The sequence below is a fragment of the Meles meles genome, chromosome 12 (genome assembly GCF_922984935.1).
Source record: "Meles meles chromosome 12, mMelMel3.1 paternal haplotype, whole genome shotgun sequence".
In the NCBI taxonomy this organism is placed as follows: Eukaryota; Metazoa; Chordata; class Mammalia; order Carnivora; family Mustelidae; genus Meles; species Meles meles.
Genome location: NC_060077.1, coordinates 48,099,088 through 48,124,559, shown reverse-complemented (window position 1 = coordinate 48,124,559; position 25,472 = coordinate 48,099,088). Strand labels below are relative to the sequence as shown.

The 25,472-nt window shown below is 38.5% G+C and overlaps 1 protein-coding gene across 2 annotated transcripts; it reads right to left on the bottom strand.

The window, feature by feature from the left end:
• Nucleotides 1–532: 532 nt before the first annotated feature.
• RIOK3 (RIO kinase 3) lies at nt 533–25,398 on the bottom strand. 2 transcript variants are annotated; one of them, XM_046025533.1, is made up of 13 exons: nt 25,157–25,398; nt 17,685–17,800; nt 16,932–17,077; nt 16,731–16,838; nt 16,371–16,480; nt 14,577–14,720; nt 13,892–14,019; nt 7,767–7,964; nt 6,337–6,496; nt 4,554–4,634; nt 4,375–4,464; nt 3,385–3,492; nt 533–2,205 (listed from the first exon to the last, which is right to left on the bottom strand). In XM_046025533.1, the coding sequence occupies exons 1-13, from the start codon at nt 25,217–25,219 to the stop codon at nt 2,098–2,100; spliced, it is 1,560 nt and encodes a 519-aa protein (XP_045881489.1). In that variant the 5' UTR covers nt 25,220–25,398; the 3' UTR covers nt 533–2,097. The 2 variants fall into 2 exon arrangements, with proteins under 2 accessions (XP_045881489.1, XP_045881490.1); XM_046025534.1 differs by lacking the exon at nt 25,157–25,398 and adding an exon at nt 21,839–21,879.
• Between the last annotated feature and the right edge of the window lie 74 nt (nt 25,399–25,472).

Below are 25,472 nucleotides of genomic sequence, written 5' to 3'. Positions count from 1 at the left end.
GGATGCATCACTATAAACAATGGTTTCTGGAATACAAGAGACTTTTACTTTAGCATTTCTGAATTCCTGTAATAAATTCAAATGAGGACGCATGTCTTACTTTTTTTAGCAGAAAACTTGATTTTCTTATAAGAAGGAAATGCAAAGACTTATTTTGTAGATATAAAAATACTTTACGGTCATCCTTATTTCTGTAACTTAGAGATATTCGTGTATCTCCTTCCAATAAAGTGAAACAAAATATCCTTATTTCCAAATTGTGGTTTTGTCCCATTCCTATTTGAGTCTTTACTTACCAAACCAACACTTCCACTTTTTTTCCCAAAGTGAAATATTTACTCTCTGATACACAGAGAAAAACTTATTTGTAATGTGAAATATACTGGTCATTTATTAAAATCTAACTATGAGAAGTTTAATGGGAAAAAAACCTGCTTAAGTTAGCACTACTTAATTTTATACAAAGGGTAACTTGGTGCCAGGATGTAAGTTATCATAAAGAATAATAAGAAACCACACAAAGAACCAATTCTAAAATGCTCTCTTCATATTTAATATTTTAAAAAGCATGTTCACAGCACACTCCAGGAATGCCACACAGCAATGGTTTGCTGCTCTTTGTCAAACAGAGTATGTCAGAAACCAAACAAATTTTTAAATGGTTCATGGTTTTAAAATCAGTTCTCTGAAATTTCTGTAAATCCAATAATCACCAGTCATCTCAATTCTTGTTTCAGAGTAGTAAACTCAGAAATGTAATGAGTATCTATCCAAAATCACACTTCTCTGAAATGCGGTTAAAAGCTATATAACAGAAACAAAAATAAGTATTTTTCTAGAAAGAACATATTTGGCATTTTAAAATAATGTTAAAGAAGCTTTCAAGTGTAAATGATGTTTAGTTTATTACTTTCCAGTACCAGACAGAAAGTATGGGTTATTAGTAGCAGAAAGCCTGGGTCTCTAAAGTCAATCTGACTTCAGTAATAGGAGGAATGATTACATTGTCGTTAATGAACTTCAACCCTAATAAAGCCAATGTACTTTTCCACTACAGTCCTTGATTTATTAAGGAACTGACATCCAGCCAGTACTAAAAATTATGTAGGGAGGCCAGTAGTTTAAATTACTTGGTTAATCTGGTACCCAGGTTGTTTTATACATACTTTTCATCATGTGATGATTTAATATTTCTAATTAGCTTGCTCTATTTCTCTCAAAATCAATTAAATGTATAGTTTGAATGAAATATAAACTGAACTTTGTTTCCCTCCATTAAAATATGTCAAACATGGTCGATTATTATATTCCATCCTTCCAGATAATTTACATTTTCATTATAAATGCAGGGAGCTGCACCATGAGTTCTTTCCTAACCATTTCACCTAAATGTTGAAAACCTGAAAGTTAAATTTAAAAACTTAGAATAGTTAAGAAGTTCTTATATATTTTTCTCTTTCAGAAATCTGTGATGCCCTGTCTTGGATATGAGTATGGAAAAGAAAAATTCAGTTCATATTCATGATTTACCAATAAACTTCTATTTCTGTCGGTCATTTTAAAACCAAATTTCCATTTATGTCACCTACTGAAGAGATTTTCCTTTAGAATCATGGTGACAACCATAAAAAAAAAAACTAAGAAGGGCTAATTTTAGGCCAATAAAATATTTAAGGAAAGCTGTAACACAAAACAGGGAGGTGAAAAAAAGCAACTATGTTGTAATAAAAGCCTTCCTTGTAAACACACCTGTCCTTTCCTCCCATGTTTGGAAATGTTACCTACGTTTTAAAAATTCTCATCAAAACAATTTATACCATGAATTCTATAAAATCAGGTTGATTCCAGGTAGATAACCTATAGCTGTTAAAGAATTATATTATCCTGTTCATAAGATGAGAGGTAGTGACATTTTATTCTCCCAACGCTGAGCTACAAATTCCACACATCTGGCATATGGATTACAAGGGGGAAAAAGCACAGAAGCACCATTGTACGCTCCTTCTGTTTTGGTATTTCAAGTCTCCCATAACTTCACTTGCTATTGGCAGCTGACAGTCACCACTGTGTTAACAATGAAAGCAGTGGGTGTTGGTGCTATTCATCATATAGGACGGGCGGCCCTCCATCATCTTTCAAAAATGAAGCAGCTTTCCTTCCATTCTTCTGCACATGATCTTCATTCATTTTCTCCAAAGCTTCTATCTACAAAATTAATACATTGAATCCATTTGTCAAATCTTAGTTCACAGAAACCATACTTTAGATTGAACCGGCATTTTTACTCTCTTCAAACTAGGTCAATCCTAAGGACACTGGCCTGAAATTAGAATTACAGTGCGTGACACACATTACAGTGTCTCACAGACATGCACTACAGGTGGTGCATACATGTATGTTTTTTACTTGACTGTATTATCAAGGTCAATATTTAGTGTCTTTATCGATCTAGCAACTAGGATCACATGTCCTACTATGTACCTATAAAGCTTTCAGGAACAAGAAAAAGCAGATTCTAATGTTGGTTCAACAACAGTAGTAACACTTACTTACGGAGCAACTGTACTGTGCTAGAGATCAGATTTACCATCTTCCTGTGACTTCTCCTCTGCCCTTAGGTTCCACCACAGCTTGGCCAAATTCAAATCATACTGAGGAGCTCTGGAATAGACTCTATAATCATTCTCTGCTTTGGTATACTGCTGTGAATAACTAGGGGCTATTTCACTTTTTCGTTTTTGTTCAATTTTAAGAGAACTTTTCTGTTGGAAGTTTTTTTGTATGGTTCTGTAGATCCATATTGTAATGACTGGGCATTTGTAAGGACGACCATGGCCAACTTTCTCTGTTCAGTGAAAGGCGTGGAGTGTGTGTGATCGCTTTCGGCATCAGTGTTCACCAGCGCACTTCCTCACTCATAAACACAGGCAATGGGAGTGCACTGGCAGTGGTGTATTTGTCCCTCTTAACCAAACTGTACTCCTTGACGAAGTGTTTTGCTGTAAGTCTATCCTAGGTTTTAAGTCTGGAAAGGATCAAAAACATCTCAAGGAAAGAAAAATCTCTAATTCTGCTTTTGAGGGGATAGAATAAAATGAGGGGTGCCTGGGTGGCTCAGTTGGATAAGGGTCCAACTCTTGGTTTTGGCTCAGGTCACGCATGATCTCAGAGTTGTGGGATTGAGCCCTGTGCTGGGTGTTGGAGTCTGCTAGAGATTCTCTCTCTCCCTCGCCCTCTGCCTTACCCTACCACTTGCACTTTCTCTCATCTCTAAAATAAATTAAAAAAAAAAAAAAAAAAAGAATAAAATGAGCTCTGGGTTTCAGCTAACTACTCCATCCAGCTCTCCGTTAGCAAGGTGAGTAAAATGCACATAAAATTTACCTCAGCTAAGAAATCAGCCTCATTATCTGCTGAAATGTTTAAGCCTGAAACAGCATTAAAGAGTTCTCGTTCACCAAGGGCTTCCTTTACTCCACCTTTCTGGAAAAACTAGTAAAGAAATATAAGTTAGTAGGAGATATTATAGCAAGGTTCTCTTGAAAACAAAAAAACAGAATAGTATCCTTATAAGATACCAGTGAATTCCTTCCATAATTTTTAAGCCACAGATTTTCTCATTTCAAGTTTAACTATGCTGCTCAAGTTCTACTTGCTGTTTGTCCTCTTCAGATGTCCACATCTATGCTGCCTTCTGGATTTAATTTCTCACAATGCACCTTCTATAGCTATAAATGAGTGGTATCTATAAAATTGGGCGGCATTGCTTTGAATATGTATATGCAAAATATTCACTAAATCCCATGAATTAAAATCTTCAAGTAGGTTCAGAAATTATTTCCAATATGAAGTTATTCAGTCATTTAGAAAAAACATTCTTATCTGAATCTACTGCAAACAATTAATTTCATTTAGAAATAATAAATAAATGTGACCCTACTCCGTGATTATTGAGTTTTACCTTTCCTCATCTGTTTACCTCACAGAAATGTGATCAGACACAGTACCACTAAAAGACTATTTTCCTTTTAATGGTAATAACAATGGCAGTGAGCATACAGGCTTGCTAATGCCAGCTTCACTCAAAGCACTGTGCATGTATCAAATGTCTACTTGAGTGCTTAAATATTTGCAGCCAAAAACTCACTCCCTTGTCAATTAAATTCAATAGCCCAAATGTGAGGCATGCAATCAAATTATTGTTGAAAATGAAATCTGACAAATTGATCTCTGTATCTTTATCTCAAAAGCAGTTGATAAGCAAACCCTTCCTCCAATTTCTAAGAATATGACCATCTTATTTTTCTTAGGGATGAGAAAAATATTTGAATCTGTTATATCCTATAAAAAAGATGTATTAGTTTACATGCCCACCTGGGAGACATTCCTACAGTCACGGAACAAGAACTCCAGGCCATGAGGATGGGTTGGTTCTACAGACTGACTCACGTCAATCAACCAGACCTATTTAAATACAGGGCATACGTTCAGTATACATTCAGTAATCTACATCAAGTCATTTTGTGTGAATATTAATAAAATGTGCTCCTCACCTTCCCAGCATGCCACAGCATGTTATACTCACTGAGGTCGGCATGGACAAGCGTGCATTCATTGTATAACTGCTGCATCAACTGTGAGGAGGCAAGGCAGACAGGACGTGAGCAACCATTCCAATTTACCTATGCAACTGAAATGTCTATGCCAACCAATACTTCTCAGAAAAAGCAAAACTACGTTAAAGAACGTATTTCCTCTTTACTTTGTACAGTCTAAGACTGAGCTCTTTTTTGTTTTTTGTTTTCAGGTAGGGTGGGGAACACTGAGGCAATGGAGGGGATGAGTACGACACTCTATTTCTTTGTCTATGTGACCGCAGTGAGGTCAGGAGACCAAAGGGAAGACCTGGTTCCCCGCAGAGTAAGAAAGCAGCCATATTATGGTCACTCACCAGAGGATCTAAAAGCCACTTTCTTTTAATAAAAGTGGGTGAAAAAATTTTTTTCATCTTTTCATATAAGGTAAAAAGTACTTCCTGCCAAACATAGTGGGGAAGACAGTCTTACAAATTAAGTGGCATTATATATTCATTATTGATTTCTTATGGCTGAAATCAGCATTAAAGTTTTATTTCTCAGCCTTAATAGACTCAAATCGGAAAAGTGTAGCACTACTTCATCTCTTCCCCAGTCACCCCACCGGCCAATGAAGCCAGAAAAATGAACCTGATTTTCCTTTCAATGTTTTCCTATTGGAAGCAGAGAAAGTTGGATTACCTCCCTAGCACTGTCTTTAAAAATTATTTGGATAACACTTTCATATTCATATAAGCTACTGCAGGACGTGAGCACTTTATGCAGAGACCACGTAAAAAGCACAGAGGCTTCACTGCTAGTCAATCAAAACAACTAGAGAGGCGGGGCCCTGGCTGGCTCACTTGGTGAGCGTGCAACCCTTCATCTTGGGCTCATGAGTTCAAGCCCCATGTTAGGGGGTACAGTTTACTTAAACAAACCCCCCCAAAAAAACAAAAACAAAACTACAGAAGAAGGACAGTTTTAGAAACATTTTCTTAAGCTGAAAGGACCTCAGATGCAATTCAGTTGCTGTCCCGAAGCACAAATGGCTTCAAGATTCTTGACATGCTCTAAGACCTGTGCACATACAAGAGACCACTCCCTCCCATCTTCAGCTTTTACCATCACTCTTACAATGGGACTAAATCTGCTCCCCGCCAACTTCCCAACGAAAGGCATTTTCATAGCTGTTAAGAGCTAGGACATTCAATAAGGCATACAAACTAATGAGGCAGGACATCTGCCAAATGTGGAAATGTCAATTTTTATTTAACAGATTGTTTCGTGAATAAGAGCTTCATGCTTCTATGTCACCAATGCTAACCAATGAGGCCTCACGAGCTCCTTAGCTCTATGATTTTTCTTAAGTGACTCAGGACAGTAGCACATTGATATAAAGACAACTCTTCATGTTACTATTCTGTCACAACTTCAGTTTGTCCTTGTTTTATTAACTTAAAATAGTACTATTTTAGGACTTTTTTTTAAGGTTTAGACAACATATTTTTTTTTTTTTAAAGATTTTATCTATTTATCCGACAGAGAGAGATCACAAGTAGGCAGAGAGGCAGGCAGAGAGAGAGAGAGGAGGAAGCAGGCTCCCCACCAAGGAGAGAGCCCTATGCGGGGCTTGATCCCAGCACCCTGGGATCATGACCTGAACCGAAGGCAGAGGCTTTAACCCTCTGAGCCACCCAGGTGCCCCTAGACAACATATTTTTAAAAAGTTGGTACATGAACGCTTTAAAAAGCAACTTACATGAAGAGTTTGATAGTAGGCTTCTTTCATTTCTTCACTACTGAGCTTTACTTCTTTCAACTTAGGAGCTGGAACTTGATCATGGCCAATAAAAGACATAACTAAAATGTGTTTCTTGAGTAGTACAACTGTTGGACAAGGAATTCCAGCTCTCTGCATTCTACACAGAAAGAAATAATTAAGAATGTAAAAATCAGAAGGAGAGAATATTTCACTTATTCAACAAATAGCTAACAAGCGCCTGCTATCAGGTGGCACTGTGTTCCGCCCAGGGGATGGGGGAGGCAGAGCCGGTAGAACCCAGCCTCTGCCCTCACAGAGCCATGGACTGCTGGCAGGCACAGACAGGTGAGGAGACAGTCACGGTGTGGCACACGCACTGGCAGGGATGTGGGCAGGAGCTACGGGAGCACACAGCATCAAGGAAGGCTTAGTATAACAAGTGGGTGAACAGGAATTAGCCATATTAAGACAGTGTGGGGAAATGCTGGTCTAGGGCTGGAAGCAGCCTGTGAAATGCACAGAGGCATTCAAGAGTGTCCATTTGGGGAATGGATGTCAGTTAACATAGCTGGATCTTAAATTGGAGGAAGGGCAATGTGGGTTGAGGTTAGAGACAAGTAGGCTCCACATTAGAGAAGGCCTTTGAACTTCATACTAAAGACTATAGAAGCTGTTGAAGAATTTTAAGAAAGGGAGGGATGAGATCTCAAAAGCACAGAAAAGAGACTGAAGGGCAGCAAGACTTCTTAGGAAACTATTCTACTTACAAGTCCTACGAATTAGAAGAATTTTTCAACTAATAAATATGGATAATTACATTTGAAAGCAAACATCTTTAGAACAAACAAAAATTAAGCATTTAATAGATTAAGATACAGAAGGTTTACTGAGAAAGATTAATACTGTATTACTTGGTTGATAAATTCCTTGATAAATTCTGCTTAGAGAACTGAGAACCAAGTCTAATGAATTAGAGCAAAATGCAATTTGACTGGTCAGACTGCCCCACCAAGTTAACAACATGAGATGTAATAAACATTTTCTAAAACAAAAAAGGCAAATCATAATTTACAATAAGCCTAACAGGAAGCTGAACAATGACAGCATGTAGACACATGACAAACTGTCTCCGGCAGAAAATGACTTTGCTACCCTCAAACTTTACTGAGGGAAGAAAAAAGAAAATGACTTATTCATCCTAAAGGTATAAATCCAGGTTATACCCAGGAAATATTTTCTTATAGAAAGCCTCACTAAACTAGAATTTCGAGGCCTTCCATAATTTCCACAAATGAATTTAAAAGAAAGCATGGATTTTTCTGCCTGGCTAGTAGGCCAGATACAAAAAGGTAATTACCCTAGATAACTAATACTTCTTTTTTTTTTTTTAAACCCTAGATAACTTCTAGCACAATGATTTTCTTTACCTTGTGAGATTGTGCATTTCTTTTTCTGCCCACATGCGGATGATCTTACGTGGATTTAGTTTACTGAAGCGATCTTTAAACCTGAAATCATCTTTAATATATTTGTCACGATTCTTAAACTCATTAAGTGTTGTTTTAAATACCTTGATGGCACATTCTGTAGGTATAACTTTACTATCTTCCTTTTCATCCTCCATGCTAAGTGGAAAAAAGAAAATTAAGTCAGTGTAAGTTGCCAGCTTATAAGTAAAACAATTTCAAAATAAAAATTCTATGAATCAAAAGTAGATCTATTTTCTCTAAGAATGTCAAGCTTTTGTGGTTTTTTAAGCTTTTAAATTTTGGGTCTTAATAAAACCTTAGGATTTGGTTTTTTAAATAAAATACTTTCAAATAAATTGTCAACCAGTTTTCAATAATCCATAATATAATCTCCACTTAATGACTATCAATCAAATCAAACCTGAGGAATAATGAAGACACATATACTTTAAAATAGGCTACAAGCTACCTGGGATGGCTTATTGGCAAAATTCAATAAAAGCAAAAAAATAGAACAGCTTTTTATGTCTCTCTCACTTCTAACAGATGAAAAGGTGAGTAAAGGGGTCCTTGCCCTTTATGCAAGGAGGGGCAGGAGAGAATAGAAGTACATGACTAGGACAGGTCCCTTTGGATTGGGAAGGCCAGACAAGGCTTCATGATGTAGGTGGCAACTGAACCAGAACCAGAACAATGGGTAGGCCATGAACAAGTACAGGCACAGTATTAACAAAAGCAGAGTTGGAAACTACAGGACACGTCTGAGGAATAACAAACACTATAGTTAAGACTTAGCTAGAAAGGGGAAAAGAAAGAAATCAGAGCTGAGGGACAGGATGGAGGCAGATCCGTGAAGATAAGCCTTGATGTATTCCTAAAGGTGGTGGGAATCACCATGGGCTTGACACATAGCACATGGATCAAGTCAATGATAGTATTAGAGCATAGAAGGGGGCAGAAGAGCTCAGAGGTGTGGGAGGAACTTAGGATGCTAATGTAATGCTCCCTCAATAGTGAGCCACTAAAAAGGCCTGAAACATGGTAGTGAGAGTGTGAACAAGTATTTACCATTAAGTATGTGAAAGGATGTTAGTCTGGCAAAGAAATGAACTCTTAAGACAGAATATGACTCAAACTCCCAACCCCTTCCTTCTGTACCATATTTTCCCTTTCTGCCAATTCATCTCAGAAGGTTGGAGTATTCCAACCTATTCCGTCTTCTCTAGCTGGGAAATTTCATTTCGCCCTATGGTTTTACTTATTTACTTTTTTAGAAGAATGTATTTGAGAGAGAAAGATATCAAGAAAGAGCATGAGAAGGTGGGAAGAGGGGGAAGCAGGATCCCTGGTGAGCAAGGAGCCCAAAGTGGGGCTTGATCCTAGGACTCGGGATCATGAGTTGAGCTGAAGGCACACTCAACCAACTGAGCTACCCAGGTGCCCCATAGTCCCATAGCTTTAAATATCATTTGTATACAGGGGTGCCTAGGTGGCTCAGTCAGTTAAGCGTCTGCCTTCAGCTCAGCTCATGATCCCAGGGTTCTGGGTTCGAGCCCTGCTTTGGGCTCCCGGCTAAAGTGGGGATTCTGCCTCTTCCTCTCCCTCTGCTGCTCCGCCCTCTCAACCCGTGCTCTCTCACTCTCACTCTGCTCTCTCTCAAATAAATAAATAAAATCTTCAAAAATTATATCATCTATATACAGATAACTCCTACATTTCTACCCTTGGTCCCACTCTCCAGAACTTCAGGCCCATTAACTTAATCCCTAACATGACATCACTTGGATGCCTAGCAGGCATCTCAAAGTTAACATGTCCAAAACAAGTCTTATTAATTACACACTAAACCTGCCTTTCTTCACACTCTCATCTCAGTAAATGGCACCACCCAGCTGCTCTAGCCAAAATGTAACTTCTCACCCTCAACCAATCCAATAGCACATACTGCTCTCTCTTACCTTCAAACCGCATCCCTATGGTCCTTCCTATTCTTCACTTTCATACACCTCCTTAGTCCAATACAATAACTTTTTAACAGACCCTGTTTTTTCTCTTATCCCTCTTATCTATAATTCATTTTTCACACAGCAGTCTGAATAATCTTTCAAAACAAAAATCAAATCACAGCTTTGGTTCCCACCACAGTTAAAAGAGCAGGCTCCTTACCCTGGCTTACAAAGTCTTAAGTGATCTAAGCTCTGCTTACTTCTCCAGCCTCCTCTCTCCCTTTCACAACTGTGCTCTCCGTGTACTGCCTTTTTTTTTTTTTTAAAGATTTTATTTATTTATTTGACAGAGATCACAAGTAGGGAGTGAGGCAGGCAGACAGAGAGAGAGAGAGGAGGAAGCGGGCTCCCCGCCGAGCAGAGAGCCCGACGCGGGGCTCGATCCCAGAACCCTGGGATCATGACCTGAGCCGAAGGCAGAGGCTTTAACCCACTGAGCCACCCAGGCGCCCCGTACTGCCTTTCTTATAGGCTCTCAGAGATACCAAACTTGTGCCTATCTTAAGGCATTAGCACTAGCTGTTCTCTAGTCTAGAATGTTCTTCCACTTGATCTTTACACTGTACCCTAGATGTGTCATTCAAGTCTTAGTTTAAATGTCACTTTCTCAGCGAAGTTTTCCTGTCCTAATAAAAACCAGTGAACCAGCTGCTATGACATCACCATATTTTAACTACCATAACACATATCTGACGTTTTTTGCTTATTTATTACTGTCTTGGAAGGTGGCTGGGGGAGGAAGTACATTCTATGAGCTCAGGGATAAAGCACAAGTTACTATTCCAATAATTGTTGATTACTTGGCCAGCCTGAAAGTGACAGAAACCAGACAGTGTTAAGGTGGGCAGAGTCCCAAGATGGCCCCCGAGGTCCCAGTCCCTGGTATACACACTCTGCATAGTTCCCTCCCCTCAAGTGTGGGTGGAACAGACACTCCCTCGAGTAGCTTACACTGTATGGCAAAGGTGATGGTATAGTCATTCCCAGGATTATATTCCAATGTCTAAGATTCAGTCTTAACAGACTGGAGGGAGAGAGTCTCCTGCCAGTTTTGAAGAAGTGACCTGTTGTGTGAAAGGACAGCATGACCAACACCTGCAGGGACCTCTAGAAATTGAGAGCAGGCCCCACCTGACAACCAACAAGAAAGTAGAGACAGTTCCATAAGGAATGCAACCCAGACGACACCCAGACTATAGCCGTGTGACCCTGAGCAGAGAGCCACGCTAAGCCGTGCCCGCTAGAACTTCCAATCAATAGAAACTATGAGATAATAAATGAGTGTTGTTTTAAGCTGCTAAGTCTGTGGTAATTTGTTATATAGCATAGAAAACTAGCCAAGTTTTAAAAGTATTTACTTTTTAAAAACTTGTAGAAAACCGAGTGCTCTCTAGTTTTGATAAATTACAAGTGTCCAAGTATGGATTACAATACCAATTCTACCAGAAAGAAAGAGAGATCATTCACTATATCAAAGTAACATTAAGCATAACAGGAAATAGACAAAAGATAAATAAGACAGTTGACAAGACAAAGGAATACAAATGGCCAATAAAGCACTTGGAAAAAATGTACAGCCTTAATCACAAATAAATACACACCAAAATATCAAAATGGTATTTTTCATCATTTACACTGACAAAAAAAAAATTAAGTTTGATAATACTAATAAGTATTAATGAGGATGAGGGAAACAGGTTCACACTGCTGCATAAATTAGATCTCACAGGGCAATCTGTCAGTATCTACTGACATTTATAGAATGCACAACAACCTAGAGATCTGATTAGCTCCTAGGGAAACTGCATTTTCCCTACCATTACAATTAAAAGATAAACACAAATTAAAGATTTTGAGCTTTGGTGTGACATATAAGAAATTTTTTTCAAATTTTTAATAAATAAAAGAAAACAAGATATGCTGCTTGCTACAACAGCCAGCTGGTACTCTCCATTCATTGAGGCCTTCTACTATTTAACAAAAAGGAAAAAGAGTACATACAGTCTGTGTCCCAGTCATTTCAAAGCTAGAATTCAGCTTAAGGGTATATTTGCAAAAGCACACCAAAGTAGATGTACAAGGATATTCTTAGCTGCATATTCTATTATGTAACTACCTTTTATCAACCATAACAATTATTACTATAATGTTCTCCTCCTGGCTAAGCTCTAAGCCCATTAACATAAGAGAATATGCTACTATAAAAATGGGATGCTATAAGCTTGGAAAGATCTATTAATTGATGCTGAACAGAGTATCATCTCTTTTGTATAAACAAATTTAGGGATATGTGCATACAAATTCCTGGGAGACTAAACTAAAAACTGTTAACAGTGGTTATCTTTGAAGAAAAGATCTGTGAGATGAGAGTTGATAAAAAGGCTACTTTCCATTTTAATCCCCTCTGTAGAGTTTTAATTTCTACCATGAGTAACCTCTCATTTTAATTTGTGCCACTGAGTTATATTTTCCTGGTCTTAGGGAACCCTTAAAAGAAATCTGGAAAGAGTTTATTTATTTATTTTTTAAAATATTTTATTTATTTGACAGAGAGAAATCACAACCAGGCAGAGAGGCAGGCAGAGAGAGAAGGGGAAGCAGGCTCCCCGCAGAGCACAGAGCCCGACGCAAGGCTCGATCCCAGGACCCCGGGATCATGACCTGAGCCGAAGGCAGAGGCTTTAACCCACTGAGCCACCCAGGTGCCCCAAAATCTGGGAAGAGTTTAAAGGTTAAAGGGAAAAAGTTTAAAGCTTAAAGGGAAAAAATAAATATTTATTAAAATTTCCATATACCAGTCATTATCAAATATGATCTCATTTATCACCACAAAATCCTATGAGGTAATAAGGGTCAGTTTTTTAAAAAGGTTTATTAGTAAATTGCTCCAGATGACATAACTTGAAAAATGTTGACCTATTTTATCCTAACATTCATTTTTATCCTTTTCATTTCGAAACTTAACAGTATAATTCAATATATGTTTACACATGTATGTCTCGTCTAGAAAGGGAGACTACGGTGCCTGGGTGGCTCAGTTGCCTGAGTGACTGCCTTCAGCTCAGGTCATGATCCTGGAGTCCCGGCATGGAGTCCTGCATCAGGGCCTGCTTGGCAGGGGGTCTGCTTCTCCCTCTGACCTTCCCCCTCTCATGTTTGCTTTCTCTCATTCTCTCCCTCAAATAAATAAATAAAATCTTAAAAAAAAAAAAAAAAGCTTTAGAAAGGAAGACTAAATAATCAAGAAAACCAAAGGCAAAAAAAAAAAAAAAAAAAGAAGAAAGAAAACCAAAGGCAAGAACTTAACCAATAATTGTCTGAATCCCCTTAAGTATATAGTAAATACCTTCTGAACCTAAAAAGAGCTAGAATAATTCTGGAATCTACTTTAACATTTTTGTCTGTAAACATTATTGAGGTAAAGGAATCTCTGAGGTAGTAAGCCTTGCTGGTTGACCTCAATGGCAAATGACCAGATGATTTCACATTCCTGGCTTAATCATATTCTGTAAACAGGCTCCTCTTTAAAAAATGTCTCCCTTCCTCGTGCCATTCTTTACTCATCTAAGCCCTTGTAACACAAGTGAAGCAGGTAAGATCTAAATAGCATAAGATCTTTACAAGATGCTCCATAAATGATGCAAGCATTATTTAGTTGGTACTTTTTAACAGATCAGTTACAAGGACAAGAATCAGTAACTGATCTAAGCATATCCCCCTCAACCCCATGCTAAAGGACCCCACAGTGTAAAGACCATGGGTTTTGAGACAAACCCAACTGCAAATTTTGCTCTGTCACAGCAGCCTGTATGATACAGGATTACAATAATGTAGAAAACAATATATGCATAGAAAAAAGACTGAAGGAGTCTATACAAATTGATTAATCATTATCTCTGGATGGTGAGATTAGGATGATTGTTTTTCTTCATATGCCCTTATATTGTCTAGACTTTCTCCAACACTTTTTAAATTACTCTGCCTGCCAGGTAGCACTCGTTCTGCATAAATCCATTGATATTAGGAGAAGGGGTTAAGATATTATTGACACAATGGTATTGCATTTTGCTCATTTACCTCCCGCCATATGCATGAAAGACAACAGATTCCTTTCCTGTACTAATACAGCCAGTGATTGTCTCCAACATTCCAGAGTTGACCATTTTATACATAAGTAAACGCGTCTTAGGATCCACTGCTTTTTCCTGCAAAAGATAAAGCACTATAAATGAAAATGACTGGTAATAACAAAATATTTTTGAGCCATTTCTAGTATCTAGTATATTCAAAATAAATACTTTTTACCTTTATCATTTAATTTACCTAGATGTATATATAACAGGCTCTTAAAAGAGTGCTGTCAAAATAGATTTCATTTCTATAACTAACTCCAATGCCTATGAAAGTGAATATCTGAAAGAATTATTAAAAATCAGGCTCTTGGTCAAAATCTTATTTTATCTTCAAATTTTAAATAGCTCTGCTACTGTAGTTACTATTAGATTTTTTCTTAAAGTTTAAAAAATTACTTTATTGTCAAGATATTAGATACTATCTTTACTAATGTAAGACATTAGAAATTAAGTTATTATAAATGTCACAATGCAACAAGAAATGATTTTTTTAAATCTTAAAACATTCATATTCATATTAATTATGACCACTAAAATGTCAGTTTTGACATCAAGTTTTGTTTTTTGCCCAAATATGAAGTTTCCTAATATGAACTTTCCATCAAAGAAAAAAATGTAAGAATACTTACTGCAGTAGAATGCTCCTTTTTCTCATGGAGGCGGGCACTTCGACGTTCTTCTGAATAGGCATGTTGTTTTAAAGCATTGAAGACGTGGTTTGATAGTTTTAAATCCATCCCAATCCCATCTCCTACCTGAAACTCAGGTGCAAACTGCCAAAAAGAAGAAAAAAATTAGCATCTGAATACTTTAAAATGGGGATGGTAATAACAAAAATCAGATCAGTCTTAACTTGGAACAGGTTTTTTACTCACTCAATGATTAGGCTACAAAAGCAGAACCCACAGGTATTACAGAGAAAAAAATAAAATAATTCACTAAAAAAACAAAACAGGAGAGGGAGGTTATTTAAGAAAAGCACAGAAAATACTAAATCACATCTAAAAACTAAGGTATTTCAGCATATGCTCTGCACCTTGCTTTTACATTAGATAAAGAACACATTATATTTTGAAGACTACCCCAAATCTTACCAAAGAAATACAATTTTATAATTATTTTTGAGGAGTGGGATAATGTAACAAGCTATGCCCACACCATGTCAGTTATGTTCTAGAGTTGACTGTCCAATATGGTAGACACTAGCCACAAGTAGATACTTCAAGTTATATAAATTAAAATTAAATTAAAAATTCAGCTCCTTGATTGCATCATTCACATTTCAAGGGCTCAATTACCAAATACGGTTATTATTAGTTAACATGGATATAGAACATTTCTATTATCACACAAAGTTCTACTGGAGAGGGTTGTTCTAGAGTCAGATCTGGACTATTTCTAGAATTTAATAGTAAGTTTACGGGGCGCCTGGCTGGCTCAGTCAGTGGAGCACATGACTCTTGATCTTGGGGTCACGAGCTCAAGCCCCACAATGAGTGTAGAGACTGCTTTAAGAAATAAACCATTAAAAAAAATCATAAATAAATAAATAAGTTTACTTAACAAGTATTTGTGTGTGTTTTTTTTTTTTAAAGATTTTATTTATTTATTTGACAGACAGAGATCACAAGTAGGCAGAGAGGCAGGGAGAGATAGAGGAGGAAGCAGGCTCCCCGCCGAGCAGAGAGCCCGATGCAGGGCTTGATCCCAGGACCCTGAGATCATGACCCAAGCCGAAGGCAGAAGCCTTAACCCCCTGAGCCACCCAAGTGCCCCAAGTATTTGTGTTCTAAAGTCTAAATGTTTTCTATTAACCACAAGCTTTATAAAGGAGAAGAATGCTAATATTTCTTTTTAATATTTTTTTAAAATTACATTTTATTTCTGATTTTGCAGGAGTAGGTAAGGTGCATGATTTGAATTTGTTGAACTAAAATTTGTTGAATTAAAAAAATTCAACAAATATAAAAAGGTATATAGTAGAAAGTATATCTCTCTCCCATTCCTATCCCCTAGTCACCACAGGTCTGTTTCTTGGGTAGGGGTGCTACTGGAAAGAATTATGCTAAAAAATACTCTACCTTTCATAAGAACAATTTAATTTTTAGAATCCGTGCAAATCAAACCAATCAAACCAAATAAAATCTTAATATTGTTGTAGAATTTTATTCTGAAGTACATTCTCATTAGTGGCTGAGTTTTCATGGTATTGTTATATTATCAACTACAAGAACTTTAGATCTATCCTTATGAAGGGTATTTTTAGAAATTTAAGATACTGTATTATACTTTAATTAGTTAATTAATTTAAACTTTTTTTTTTAACAGAAGTAGAGTTGGTAAGATATTGTATTTAGAATCCCATGTTTTTAACTTATATTAATAAAGCTCTTGATTCGGAGATAATACGTCCTGTAACTTACATTTTCCATTCTGGCTGTATTCTTTCTCCCACATACTACTTCATCATGTTTGGTGGTGATGTCTTTTCCTTTTCCAATAAAACCCTTTTTGGGAGTAGGAACTGGTTTTGCTAAAGGCAATCAAGACAAGACAAGTTAATGTAAGAGTAGCAAAGACTAAACTGCTGCATTCAATATTGTCTGAAAAGATATCTGAATCTAACAGTAAATTACCAAGTGAGATTCAAAGATAAATATAAAATACAAGGATCCAGGGTGCCTGGGTGGCTCAGTGGATTAAAATACAAGGATCCATTGGAAAACTTAGTCTTCCTCTGTCCATGTCCTACTCCAAATCCCAGAAAATAAAAGCACTGATACCTGGTATGTAGGGATCGTCACAAGTGTCTTGCCAGTCAACCTCATCCTCAGAGCTATCACTATCTTCATAAGGATGCACTTTGCGATAATTTTCAAAGGAAATGGAAACTTAAAAGGCAAAGATAGGTGAAGATTTATTTAGGAGCACGTTACAAGCATTTCCTGCCACCCAATGGAGGTGTCATAATAAGGTCATAGTACCTTTGCTATCTCCGTTGAATTTTTTTTCTTCACGCCTAAGCTGTGCGTCATATTCTCTGTCAAATTCCATCTGTAGCATCTGAGCCAGCATTAGGTCACTGGAAGTGTCAATGTTTTCTCCAGTAATAAATGGTCCTTCAGTGACACTATTCAAAATAAGGCAACATGAACCAAAATAATGCGCTTGTATAAACAGATGCTACCTATCATGAGAGAGGAGTGCCTTTTCACTGTTACAAATTATACTGAAGAAGCAATGGGAAAAACCTGATCACTCCATTTACCTTCTGTCCAGCTGCTCTCTGACCAATGTCAGGCACCTATGAAAGCACCAACTAGGATTAAGAGAGCTGCAGGAGAAGGTTAAAGGGTCTCTAATAAAATCTAAGCTAAGACTCAACCTCATTTGTTGTATGTTCTGGAAAGATAACATGGATGAAAAGATAAAATATAAACATTTGCTCAAAACTGTATCGTACTTCACTATTTGCTAATTTGGAGATCATGTGGTTCAACTGTTGTAGTGACTAAAACCCAGAGGACAGAGTGATCTGCCCAAGACAGTACTGACAACTAATCACAGAATCAGGACCAAAACTCAAATATCAGTGAACTCCCAGTATAGTGCTTTTTCTACTGCATCGTTTTCCAAAATGTGTTTCTTAATCATTGGCCAGGACAATCACTAATCAAATCCTAAAACTTTTATAAAAAGCTGCTAGACAAAATAGATTCTTCATGAATTTTACTTACGCAACTTCAGGAAAAGCGGCAGCTTCTTCTTCTAGCTGCAGTTCTTTAGCCAGCTGTTCACTCATCACATCAGCCAAGGAACAAGATATTGTGTTCTGAGGGGTAGCCCATGGACACTATTTAAAGAAAAGGGAGGGGTTAATTCATAATCGTGAAATTAAAGTACCTTCCAAACTTGAAAATAGGCTATCTTTTGGGAATTAAAAAATCTACCCCAAATAAATAATTATCAACTTAGAGAAATTATCTGAAAAGTAAAAATACTGGGGCACCTGGGTAGCTCAGTCAGTTAAGCATCTGACTCTGGATTTCGGCTTGAGTTGTGATCTCGGGGTCATGGGACTGAGCCCCACATCATGCTCAGCAGGGGAGTCTGCTTGAGATTTCTCTCCCTCTCCCTCCACCCACCCCCATGCCCCAGCTCACACAGGTGCTCTTGTGCTCTAATAAATAAAATAATTCTCTACAAAAAAAAAAAAAAAAAGTAAAAAACATCTCCCAGCTCACATCTAATCAAAAGTAAATGTAAACGAAATCACTAAATTTGTCAAAAGCACTTTCTAACCCGTTTGATAACCTGTTTGATAGCCCATTTCATAGGTGTGTCTTTTAGTTGAGGAGGAACATCAGGCTCCTGCATATACAGCATCACCCCACTGCCTGATGAGTTCATGCAACACCCTTGTTCTGATTCCATGCTCACAAAATAATCTGCTTTTAATCTGGCTTCCCATGTAGATTCTTTTTCTTTTTTCAAATGTTTTATTTCTAAGTAATCTCTCTACCCAACGTGGGGCTGGAACTCACACCCTGAGACCAAGAGTTGCATGCTCTACCGACAGAGCCAGCTGCAAGCCCTACCAACAGATGCCTCTGAGATTCTTTTAGGAATAGATTACACCAACTAGCACAATTCAAAATGCACTTACAAAATGTAAGTTAGAACATTACACTTAGAACTTACACCTCATTCTAATTTAAGGAGTAAGTCTTCTACACGTGTAAAGTATATGTCAGCCACTCTCAAGACATCCGGGATATGTTAAAACAAAAATAACAATGACAATGAAAACTGCATTTCTGAACTTTAGAAGCTGAGAAACAGTCTTGAAACAATACCACTACAACAAAGCAATATTCTGTGAGACACTTCTTGGATGATCGGCCAGTTGGCCTTCCTCAATGACAACAGGATCTCGGCCCTCTTGAAATACAAACTGTAAATTTCACAATTCCTAATTTTTGAGAGGGAAAACTTTACTTAGCAGCAGCAAATGACTACATTTGATAGTTTAGTGATTAAGACCACTAATATTGAATAATATGTCTCAATCTCTCTTGAACTGACCCAGCTTCTCTATCTCCCTCCTGAGATTCTACCCCAAGCTATCACCCTCCTATCACTGGGCTACTCTAATAAGACAGTCCTAACTAATTTTTCTGTTTCTAGTTCTGCTTGTTTCCATTTTCCACACCATAGCACAAGAGCTTTTCTAAAATGCAGATTTGATTAGTTCAGTTTCCTTACTTACAGCTCTTGTTTCAATGTTTCCCACTGCCTTTAGGATAAAGTTCAAACTCAATCCTTAACTATTGCTAAGTGTCCAATTTAGATTCTAGAATACAGCGATGATAACTGTTTTAGCCACAAAACTTTTAAGTCAAGTTTAGATCCTCTAGCTGGCCTACCACCCTTGCTCAGGTTCCACAGCTTTGAGGCTCAGGAATTTACTTGGTTCAGGTTGTTAGGATGAAGCTCTAAAGGGTGATAAATGATAACTATATTTATGTGTAAGTGAATCAGAATCAAGTTTTATCTAGTCTCATCCTGAGATTAATGAAATGGACTCAGCCCCCAGTACATACCTATACTAGCCTACTGCACAATTATTCAAGTCTCACAGAAAGCCAAATGTGGAGAAAACAAGGCAGGCTTTCTCAAGGTCTGGTATGACTCTCATTCACTCAGATCTTCAAGTACAACTGAGTACTCTCCTGATGAGGATTTTGAGGTCTAGAAGCCTGAAGTTCTCTGTAATCTGGAGAATACAGCTATCCCTTGGCCAATGACTTCTGCTGACTTCCCTCTGAATCCTCTAGGTAGAATACATAATGCTAACCCCTTGCCTAGAAACGTCTGGTCTGATCAGTTTCAAAGTCCAGGTTCCAAAAGGCAAATGGCTGTATTCTCTAACTCAGATATGTCAACCACATTTTGTAATGACAACCGAGTAACAGACAACACTGGATCACTGTATTTTGAATCATTTGCCTAATATAGATAATTTACATAGATTATTTGAGACCCGTAACCACTGCATAGGTACAATATCATCCTCATTTTATAGACTTAGAAACTGAGACACAGAGAGATTTTTTAACTCAAGATAACACTGTAGATGGTAGTGCCTAGATTTGAATCACGGCAGTAGAACTTAAGGGACTGCCCTCAGCATTTTGCTATACTTCTTCCCCAATCATCTTGTCCTGGAATGTGAAAAGCAAACCTTTACACTGCCTGCAGTATGAACTCCAAATTCCTCAACAATGAATGCCTCTCACAATCTGCCCTACTTTATCTTTCTAGTCTCAGCCCTCACATACCCTATGCTCTAATAACAAAAATTACATGCTATTTGTTGCATGCTTTCACCCCTCCATGCCTTCACACATGCTTTTCTCTCAGTGGGTTTTCTTCCTCCTCTATTTCCTCCAATTAAGCATTACCAATTCCCCAAGGCTCTCTCAATTTCATCAGACGAAATCAGATCCTTGCCTTTGTGCTCCCATACTACTATGCAAATATATTTACAAGTGGAACCAGTGACTCTATTAGAGTTAATGTACCAGCTACAATACAACATGAGCCCCTTGAAGGGCGAGGTCTTCTCATTCTCAGAGCCCAGTATAGAGCTTCAGACATAAAGAGGCACTGAATAACATGTGCTAAAAAGAAACACCGGAAATAGTTCGCGGAACTGCCAGGCTGTCCCCAGGTGGCAGAGGTCTGATACCTTTCTACACCCCTACTATTCTAACACCCCTTTCTTGAAGTTGGCCCCTTTGGCCAGCCACTTATCCTGCTTCTAGATGTTTGCCAGCAGTCAATTTTACTAAGATGTTAAATAAAGTATTAGCTGACAACTTCTCGGAAGAGGCAAAATTGACAAGGAGTGACTGTTCTTTTGAGGCAGAGACTGACCTACATCCAAGACAGACTGAGCCAGAAAGGGAAACACACAGAGACCACCAGAGAGCTCCAAGACATCCTAATCACCTGCTCCTACTGATCTTGCTCCTCAGAGCCTTGTACTCTAGAGCTGTACCTTGTACCTCTGCTGACCAGCTTAGTGGGCCAACTCACACCAGGGCAACTTGCATGGGTAAAGGTAAATAAGGTAACAAAGGCTGCCAACTTCCAAACTTCTAAGTCAAATATAAATTCCTCCAAATAGTAGTCAAAGGCCCTCCATAAAAATTTTTGGGCTGCATGAGAGACAGCTGCCAGACAGGGGGCAATCCTCCATAGGCACGAGGGGTTCACCATCTCAAGGGGGCCTTAGAAAATTTATTGGGAGCTCCTCCTATGAATGGGCACCAGAGGATATATATAGAGGAATCCTCCGTCATCATCATGTAATGTCTCAATAAACCATAAACACTCTTCGTTAAATGTTAAAATAATAATAATAAATTTAAGGAGATAGGGAAAAAAGCCCTCCATAATCTTCACTATCCAGTGTCCTTCCCCACTATTCCCTTCATCAGCATAAACTCCCCACGTCACCAAGATCTGATGGGAAACCCCACACAATCCTTCCCAGTTAGTTATTCTGCTTTAAATGAAGTCTATCAAGCCCATAGCCAGCTCCCTGATTGTTTCTTTCCTGTTTGCTGAAGACTTCTGAGACTGGACTTGTTTTCCTCTCCTCTGGAAAATCGACCACTGAACTCTGCTCCTTGGAGTTCTTTACTACTACCACGATGTTCTTCAACACCAGGCTGGCTACAGATTAAAGGGACATTATCTCCCTTTCCTTATACCTCCTAAAGATGCACCCCTAGTTACTCATTGTGTAAACAACTGTGGGGAAGAATCAAGTAAATAAAAAACAGTAAATATGAAGGAGGCACAAAATAATAAAAACACAGTCCTCAACTTGAAGCAAGTCAAGAGAATCACAAACCATAGGAAGGTCTCTCTTTTGCCTAAAAGATATAATTTGGGTAGAATATTTAAGTGAGTAATTTCACTTCTCAAGACAAGGGTCTCTGGAAAACATCATCTGGGTCTATACAACATTAATCTTTTTTCTTTTTTTAAACTTTTTTTTTAAAGATTTTATTTATTTATTTGACAGAGAGAGATCACAAGTAGATAGGGAGGCTGGCAGAGAGATAGAGAGGGAAGCAGGCTCCCTGCTGAGCAGAGAGCCTGATGCGGTACTCGATCCCAGGACCCTGAGATCATGACCTGAGCTGAAGGCAGCGGCTTAACCCACTGAGCCACCCAGGCGCCCTTTTTTTAAACTTTTAATGTTGGTTTTAGAATTATAAAAAAAATTGCAAAGGTAGCAGTGTCCCAAATATCTCATACCCAGTTTACCCTGTGTTGGTATTGTACATTTGCCATAATTAATGAACCAGTATTTATACATTATTCTTATTAACTGAAGTCCATACTTTATTCAGATTTCCTTAGTTTTTCTGCAATGTCCTTTCCCTACTTCTGGATCATATGTATCCAGCATACCGTATAACTTGTAGTCTCATGCCACTTTAGGCCCCTTCTGGCTGTGAGTTTCTCAGACTTTTTTTTGTGATGACCTTGACAGTTTTGAGGAGTACTATGAATTCATTTTTTTACAGTTCTCTTGAAAAGAGCTACACATTTCCTCACTTCTGTCTAGTTTGCCAATCCTCCATTCTTGGAATATCCACTAAATTACTTTGTCCATAATAGCAGTTTGGCATTTTATAACTGGTACCCCATGACTCGGGGAGGGGTCCCCCAAACCCTTTCAGGGTGTCTGTGAGATCAAAATTATTTTTTACTAAGACATTCTCTGTCTTTTCCAGTCTTACTCTCTCAAGAGTGTAGAGTGGAGTTTTCCAGTCTACAACAGATCTGATAACAGCACTCTGATGGCTTCTGGAATGTGTATTTGAACATTCTCGCATTTTCCAAAATCTTCTAAGGTAGTAGGTTTAGGGTGTAAATGTGCATTCTTAGAGATTAGTTCAGTTTGTTCTTAGTACATCTACCATGCTTTTATTTGCCATCTTTGATTATATCTGCTATAATCTATGCTAATCTATGAGGATGGATTTTCTTCATATACTTCAAATAAAACATACCACAACAGGCTGAAAAAGGTCTTCTATTAAATCAGACATTAGGGTGTCTGGGTGGCTCAGTGAGTTAAGTGTCTGCCTTTGGTTCAGGTCATGATCCTGGGGTCCTGGGATGGATCCCCAAGCTTGTTTCTCCCTCCTACTCTCTCCCTCCCCCGGCTCATACATGCTCCTGTGTGCTCTCTCTCTCTCTCGTCTCTCTCAAAAAAAGGTAAATCTTGGTTGGGAGAGGGTGGTAGGGTTATGGACACTGCGGAGGGTATGTGCTATGGTGAGTGCTATGAAGTGTGTAAACCTGGCGATTCACAGACCTGTAACCCTGCGGCTAATAATACATTATATGTTCATAAAAAAAAAGTAAATCTTAAATGAAATCAGACCTTAAAGAGAGTTGCAAAAATAAAAAACTGCACCACTAATTTTTTTTATTCTGGAAAATGGGGGGAGCATTTCACATATAAAAATGTTATTTATATTAACACATAATGACTTTTAAATCACTTAGTAAAAATGTTTCAATAGCTCAGTTTTAATTTCTGATATGGCAAATATCAATAGATGTAACCAATATAAACAATTTGGGGTCCTCAATGATTTTTTTTTAGAATGTAAAATAGTCCTGACCAAAAAGTTTTAAGAATCACTGGACTTTAACATTCTTTCCATTTTTCAAGGTCTTCTTCAAATCACCTCATCCATGAAGACTCTGATAAACACTTAGTTCTTCCAAAAGGTTAGAAGAGGGAAGTATTAAGAGATACTTGTAGCATCTAATTGTCTGGACTGTGAAAATGCTGTCTTCCCAGTAGAACATCAATAAACCCCAGTATTTTTTGTTGTTGTTGTTGTTGAATGATGAAAATGCAATTTTCTATTTCTGATGATGCATATTTAAATGAAAGTATGAATAATAACAAGCATTTTATTACTGAATTAGCTTTGTAAGTGAAATTTGTTCTGACATTAGGTATCCTGACCAATGTTTGTCTCATTTGACATTTTTACCAGCCTTTGGGGTGCTTAACTGGAGGAACTGAACATGTAAAGCATACATTTATTAATATCTGGCTACTGACTTTGTCTTTTTATGTCTACTAATCTTGGCCTTGTAAACAAGGCTTAACAGAAGAAATAACACAAAATAACATGGAGACATAACCATATTTGCCAACGGATTATCTTAAGTTCTCCCTACAGTTGTATGAGAACTTTCATAAAATTAACTTTAATTAAACTTTCATAAATTCTTTTTTAATTTCTCTCTTCTCTGTTAAGGCCTAACTTAAAGATCTAATAAACTGAGTGATCCTTTAAACGGAACAAATGTTCCATGACAGCATGTGAAAAACAATTAGAAAGCCATAAAAGTTGGATTCTTTCCAACCTTAATTTGAGGAACACAACATCCCACTTAAGCACTCTTGCTTTCAAGCAAACCCTCACTACAGTGACAGAAGTCTTTTCATCCTTCTAATGAAAGTATCATGCAAAGGAGCAGTCTGAAAACCAGAAACCAAATGTGAAATAAACCTAACAGCTGGTCATTATAGGAAAAAGCTTAAACGTTAAAGCCAAGCAGATAATGAGAATTCATAACCGTTGTTTACAATATGTAGTGTACCCCCGAGTATTAGCCTGCGGGAGGGAAGAGCGCCCGGACTTACCTTTTACTGTTTCAAAAACAAGAAACTGCCTCATTCGGATAACTGCATTTGTCAAGTTAAGGAAACAGCTGCCAAAACGACCTTCCCGTCGGGCTCCATTTGGCTGACTCACTTGCCCCGTGAAAAACAATATCGTGCTTGACTTCCCTCAAACGTCAGCGTCTCTAAGCCAGCCTTGCCCAAATATCTGCTACGGAGGTTCAGAAATCAAGGCGCAGAAAGCCCAAACCGCCAAGAGTGACCACTGGAAGTTCCGGCCGCCCTTCCCACCTTTCCCATCCCACCCCGGCAACCCCGCCACCTGTCCCCACCTTCCGAGGTCGCCAAAGTCCCGCTCAGAACTTCTCCGAGTCGCCTGTGAAGACGCCTCGGCGCCTGCCACCTTCTCCGGGCTTTCCCGGAGCACCAATCCGGGTGACCAAGACAGGTGCGTCAGCTCCGACCGCCACTCACCTTGCTGGGTCCCCAGGGCGCTGCGGGCCCGGGCTCAGGCGATGCCACTCCGACCAGATCCATGTTGGAAAAGAAGACAGCGACGCAAACAGGGCAGACAGCCAGGAAGCAGCCTCCGCCGAGGAGACAGGCGGCGGGACTGGAGCGACGAGCTGCTGGTGCCGGAGCTAAGGTGACAGATGGCGGCGAGGCAGCGTCCGGAACTACATCTCTTCTCTTCCGCCCACCCCGCTGGGACGTGGCTTCTGATAGGCCGCCCGCCCGGGGTCCCGATTTTTGCCTCCTTTCTCCGCCCCCGCACTTCCGGCGCTGCCCC